This window comes from Oenanthe melanoleuca, chromosome 2, assembly GCF_029582105.1.
Source record: "Oenanthe melanoleuca isolate GR-GAL-2019-014 chromosome 2, OMel1.0, whole genome shotgun sequence".
NCBI classification, from domain to species: Eukaryota; Metazoa; Chordata; class Aves; order Passeriformes; family Muscicapidae; genus Oenanthe; species Oenanthe melanoleuca.
In genome coordinates, this window is record NC_079335.1 from 133,421,991 (window position 1) to 133,428,562 (window position 6,572).

General features: G+C 48.3%; 1 protein-coding gene across 1 annotated transcript; it reads left to right on the top strand.

Annotated features, from left to right (window-relative positions):
- Positions 1–682: 682 nt before the first annotated feature.
- On the top strand, positions 683–5,513 carry BAMBI (BMP and activin membrane bound inhibitor). Its single transcript, XM_056485479.1, has 3 exons — positions 683–1,038; positions 3,975–4,265; positions 4,712–5,513. Exons 1-3 carry the CDS (start codon positions 963–965, stop codon positions 5,128–5,130), a joined length of 786 nt encoding a protein of 261 aa, XP_056341454.1. The 5' UTR covers positions 683–962; the 3' UTR covers positions 5,131–5,513.
- Positions 5,514–6,572: the final 1,059 nt, after the last annotated feature.

Here is a 6,572-nt window from a genome sequence, read left to right on the forward strand (position 1 = left end):
TCTGCACCTCGTGCAGCCCTGCGGGGCGGCAGCGGACAGGCAGGGCCGGGCTGCGGCAGCGCCCCGACAGCGGCGGCAGGGCTCGGCCGCTGCCTCGCTCCGCTCCGGCACTGCCCGTCACCGCGACCCAGGGCTGGGGCTGCTCATCCATCCATCATCCATCCATCCATCCATCCATCCATCCATCCATCCATCCATCCATCCATCCATCCATCCATCCATCCATCCATCCATCCATCCATCCATCCATCCATCGCGGCTCCGCCGAACTCGCAGTCAGAACGCGATATTCTTTAGTGGAACCTCGCGCTGCTGGCTCCGTAGGGAATTATCCCGGGGACCCGGCGGAGCCCGTTCCCCCGCCCGGATAGCCCGGAACCTAAGGCGGCGATCGAGGGCGCTCGGTGCCGCCAGCGGCCGCTCTCCCGGCAGCGCTCCGGGGCTCCCGGTGCCCGGCGCCCACCGCCGAACCGAGCGCGTTCCCGGCGCCCGCCGCCGAACCGAGCGCGTTCCCGGAGCCGCCGCCCGGGGGCGCTGCGGGTGGGGCCCGGGTGGCGCCGCGGGGCCGGGAGGGGGCGGAGCGGAGCGAGTTCCCGCCCACTCCCGGCAGGCGCAGCCAATGGGGAGCGGGGGCGGGGCAGGGGGAGGGGCGCCGCGGCCCTGTCCGCGCCCGGCGCCGGCTGTATTTACGGGGCGGGCGGCGGCGCCGCCGTGTCAGTGAGGCAGCCCCCGCTGTGCACCGCGACCGCGCCGCTGCTGGTGCTGCTCCTGGGGCCGCGGCGGAGCAGCGAGGGAAAGGCAGAGAGACGCGGCCGTGCCCCCTGCCCGCAGCGGTGGCCGCACCACGGCTCTGCCCGCAGGAGAGCTGCTCTTGGGCGCTCCGGCGGGGCCAGGGGCGCGCGGGCGGCGGCGGCGGCTCGGCCGTGCCTGCGCTGCGGGCTGTGGCGAGCGGCGCCGGGTAAATGGATCGCCATTCCAGCTACATCTTCATCTGGCTGCAACTGGAGCTGTGCGCCATGGCCGTCCTGCTCACCAAAGGTGAGGGGCCGCGGCGGGGCAGCCGGGGTGCCTGCGGGGACCGCGCGGGGGGAGCGGGGTGCCCGGGGCCGCCCCCCAGCGCAGGCGGCCCCGGCGCTGTCTCGGGACCCCGCGCCGAGCGGTGCTGGCGGCGGAGCCGCCGGGTCTGTGACTCCCGCCCCTCCGTCCCTCCCCTCCCACCTGGCCGCCGGTGCCGGGCAGTCACGGCCCCGCGGGGGTCCTGCCCGCTGGGAGCAGGGACCGCGATCTGGGGCTGCGGCCCGTGAGGGCTCTGTGGGGGCTCTGAGAGCTGCGGTCCTTGGGGGCTCTGTGGGGGCTCTGTGGGCCGCGATCAGTGGGGGCTCTGTGGGAGCTGCGGTCTGTGGGGGCTCTGGGGGCCGCAGTCCTCGGGGGCTGTGTAGGGGCTCTGGGGGCCGCGGTCCTCGGGGGCTGTGTAGGGGCTCTGGGGGCCGCGGTCTGGCCGCCCGGGGAGCGCCCTCCGGGGCAGAGGCGACCCGCTGGCTGCCGGTAATCTTGTGCTCCGGGGAGGAGGGTAAAGGATAAGTTAGCGTGGTGGTGATGTGCGACGGTATTTATTTATTTTGGAAGGAAGGCTGTAATTAACCCTAAATAACAGCCTTGCAGCGTGCAGGGGGGAGCCTGCTGGCCCCATCAAAGCGGGCAGAACAGGGAGTGACTGAGTGATGTGAAGTCGCAGATACTGAAACTATGTGCCTGATAATGATATAATTAGGGGATCACAGACTTCTGGCTGCTGTTGACTTCAAAAGCTTTAAGAGAAGCCTGCAGTCTCTCCTGTAGCCATCTTGACTAAAAGCAGACATTTTTCTTTAATAGCTACATACAGTAACAAGAAAGAGGAGGGAACAGAAGGGCATTGTTCACTGTTTCAAAATACTAAATACCCTTTCTGGCCTTTTGCATAGCTCAGGAAGAAACTTTATGAATTGACAGAAATACAGTAATACAAAGTCCATTCTGTTTCGCTGAAAACGTGGCTTTAATTAAAAAGCAGTTGAATTAACCTGATGACTAGCCTGTCAGATTTTGTTTGTAAGATTGTCTTAGGGCAATAAAATGTAGATATTAGAATGTGATTGTATAAGAAGTTAAAATGAAAATATGTATATTGTTTCACTTTATTCCCATAATGTGCTGAGACTCATGAAAGAACTGTCAGCTCTGGATGTTTGCATCTTACATTACCAGTGCAAAAATTATGAAAACTAATTTGGTGGCAGGGGACATCTCATATAGAATGCTTAGGAAATGACTGAGTCTTTTTCTGTAACATGCTGGATGACAGTGAGTGTGAATTCATGAAAAATTAGGTTACTTGGTAGGAAAGCCCAAGGGAATTGGACTGGAGACAGTGAGACACTCCATCATTTGGCTTCTATTAAGCAGAGTTATTAAAGAGCAGCGGGAACTTCAAGGCCTGGAGCCTGCAGTAGCATTTTGGGGAAAGTATTAAGGTAGCCTGACAAGGGGAAGTTAACTTGTTTGGGATGATTTTTAACATCTTGCAGGACAGTTTTTTTTAGATATAGGTGATAGGTAACATCAGAGGAAGGGGTGGCAGCAGGGGAGCCTGTAGACTGAGTTTTTTTATTTTGAAGTGCAGTCTGTAGAAGAAAGACATCTGACTATTCAGTCCACTTTGAAAGCCTTGGTGCTGCTATGGTGGGAAGTACAGTAGGCACACCAGAAGTAGTTTTAAGTCCTTTCTTCCAAGCATGCCTCCAAAATCTGGTTTCCTCTTAAACCTTGGCTCGATGGCACATTGAATTATGTTTGAGTTGCAACTTGCCTAGAAAGAGTAAGTTTTCACTACAGCACAGGACATGTTTAATTCATACCAGAGCAGTTTGGAGAGCACAAAATGAAGAATTTTATGAAGGGAACTTTTTTATCGCTTCCTTCAGAAATTTTTGAGGTTTCCTGAGATTTTTCATAGAGCTGGTAGAGGATTTTCAATCTTAAGTATTTCCTCCTTTCTCTACTGCATGTTGGATTGCATGTGAAACTGGGGAAAGACAAGAGAGCCTTTAGCCTTGCAGTTTCACTCCATTAAAAAACTTTAGATTTGAGTTGAGTCATTGTCTCTGGTGAACAGAATAATTAACTGGATTTTTTTGTTTTATAATACTGATAAAAACATATTTTTGCATGAATAACTAGTTAAAAATTTTCTCTTTCTGCAGAAATTACGAATAGTTGCTCAGTTTCACACAGTAAAACCTTCCTGACTTAGATGGTAATGGTTCTAGCTAATAGCTTTATAAGGTGTTAGTTAAACCTTTTACATTTTGGCACAGTATTGAGAGGTAATAAACAATTCAGCAGTTCTGATTTTATTTTTCTTGCATTTGTCACCTAAATATTTAAACCTGGTATTTTTGTTATGTGCTTATGCCCAGTTAAAGGAAATGTTACTTCTGTAAAAATAGAATGCTGTTCCTGGAGTAATGGTTGAAACATAGATGTGACTTTCTTCTAGGACTAAAAGTGTGTGTTGCTTTGAGAATTGGTATTTCACTTTAAACGTGGTTAAATGCAACTGCTGACAGCGAGTGGAAGTAGCTATAAAATGATCTTGTTAGTTATTTACTTCGGGGAAAAAAAAGCCACTGTGACCTTCCTCCCCCAGTCCCTGTTTTAGTGAAATGCTCTTGCTTTAATTCAAAGGACTACAGTAGTAGCCATTAAAGCAAGTACCCCAAGGCGTTTACAGGGATTAAGGTTACAAAGAGGTAGGCGCTGTACAGTGATGGGAAGGAAACAACCCCAGCTCTTGCAGGTCTACAGCCTGGGGAAGTACCTCAAAACCGGCACTGAGTTTGGGTGGGTGATGCTGTGGCCATTAAGTTTATATGGTGAGATGTCCTTAGAGGACCAAATTCTTACCTTTCTTGCACAATTTTTGTTTTTTTCAGGTGAAATCAGATGCTACTGTGATGCTGCTCACTGTGTTGCAACCGGCTACATGTGCAAATCTGAGCTTAGTGCCTGCTTCTCCCGACTGCTTGATCCTCAGAATACACATTCCCCACTTACTCATGGCTGCTTGGACTCTATTGCAAGCACAGCTGAGATCTGCCAAGCCAAACAAGCACAAAACCACTCTGGCACCACCACCATGTCCACATTGGAATGCTGTCATGAAGATATGTGCAATTACAGAGGACTACATGATGTTTTGTCCCCTTCCAGGGGAGATGTTTCAGGTAAGGCAATAAAGCTTCAATGAAACCCCTCTTCTGGCCATCAGGCCAGCAGCAGTCAAAACCTTGTGCATCTGCTGTTATTGATTTAGTTGTTAATGTCAGTAGAGACACCAGAGGGAGAAGCAGGTGGCTGGATGCAGGGGAACATCTCAGCCAATTAGCTTTTTTGTCTGCATTAATATAGAAAGTTTCTCTTGCCATCTTGACATGCCTTCTAAGACTCTGTGGCTCTGGTGTTCCTAGTTAAACTGGCTGTTGGGGTAGGAAATTCCATCTTATAAGCAGATTTAGAAACAAATTTTTTTCTTTACGGGGATATTTTCTGTAAATGCTGCCAAGTGTAGCAGTTGCTCCTTAAACTTGTCAGTGTGGGATAAAAGGGAGGTGCACTATAAATCAGTGTGTATATAAATCCTGAAATAATCTTTACATCTTTCCCTTTGCAGGACAAGGGAGCAGATACCAACACGACAGCAGCAGGAATCTCATCACCAAGGTGCAAGAATTGACTTCTTCAAAAGAGTTATGGTTCAGGGCAGCTGTAATTGCTGTTCCAATAGCTGGTGGGCTAATCTTGGTGCTTCTTATCATGCTGGCCTTGAGGATGCTCAGGAGTGAAAACAAGAGACTGCAAGATCAGCGGCAGCAAATGCTCTCTCGTTTGCACTACAGTTTTCATGGACATCATTCAAAAAAAGGGCAGGTGGCGAAACTGGACTTGGAATGCATGGTGCCTGTGACTGGTCACGAGAACTGCTGCATGACCTGTGATAAAATGAGACATTCAGACCTCAGCAATGATAAAATTCTTTCACTAGTCCACTGGGGAATGTACAGCGGACATGGGAAGCTGGAATTTGTATGACCAATTATTTTTTAATCTGAGCTAAACTTACTCTCTGAACTCTTGAAGGCCTTTGGGTTCTGCTGGACAGGAGCACTTTATCTTAAAACAAAAACTCTCATAAATCATCTTTGAGAAACAAAGGACCTCTGCAAACAGAATCTTGGATATTTCTTCTGAAGGATTCCAAAAGTTGTCTTATTTGCACAGAGTAAAATACACTCAAATGTATTGTTTGCTTCAGAATTGTGAAAGCAAAAGTTAGAAGTTGTAAACACTGTCACCAGGGTTATCTGAACTGTAGGGAGCTGAGAACTGAGTTATTATAATAAACTGTATGCAAGCTCCTATGTTTCCTGACTTATTGTAAAGATTTTTTAAAATATATATATTTTTCTCTGAAACCTGCTTGTGACTTCTGTTTTGGAAAATAGATTTCTTTTGGGTGATAGTGGAAAACAAATCAAGGTGTGTATGGTAATACCATACATAACAATTAGATACTGAAAGCAGACTCTTCCTACTCTGCAAAGGAATTTAGGTAGTTATTTGAGAATGAAGGTGGCAGCTTTGTTTTATACTTCAAGCAGCAGTGAACCCACAGCCTCGGTTCTTGGCTGTTGCATTTTGTTCATAACCTCAGTGAATGCTTCCAAAATTTTGTGATAACTTTTTCTTCCTCTGTTAAGGAAGAAAGACTTCCTCTGTGCAAAATGTGTCAAAGTGATGCCTAATTCTTTACAGCTGGTTTTCCTCCCTTGTCTCACAATTCTTGTTTCTATGATCTGTTTTCCTTTTGTACCTTTTACACCCAAACTTTTTTTGGGGGAAGGAGAGGGAAACCCCAAAACCGCACTGCCTATTAGATTTGGTTGGTTTTTTTTTCTGTTTCTAACCCCTCAGGGCAGAGTGGAAAGATCTGCCTTATTCTTGTATCATGTAACTAAGTATCATATGCTCCTAGTTTTGTGTGGGACTGAAGAAACAACACTGTACTTTAATCTCTGTCTCCTCCTTTATGCTATTCTTGCATAGGTGGCTTTTCTTCCTGGCCAACATTTCTGCACTTAGTTGTTTCTTACTCCTTCTCTCCTAGTTGGCTGCACTTGATTTAATTTATTCAGTACTTAGTTGCTAAAAACAAACAACCACCTCTGGATTACTCAAGGAATTTATTGTATTTATTTTTCTTGGTCTATTTGACTTTGCAATAATTAAAGTATACTTGCTTAAAAGGCTGAAGCCACATCATGGTGAAAGAAGCATCCAACATGCTGCTTCAGGAGATAAAACCTGCAAGAGTCTAGTATTCATCTGTGTTTTAAGAAGCTTTACAAATGCTTCTGCCTCCTGTTCTGGCTGTGAAATTGAGGTCCTACTGTTGCCAGCAATGAGAAGGGGATGGCACATGTAGGGTTACAACAGCCTTGCAGAGATGCTCTGATCTTGGATTTGCTGTGGTA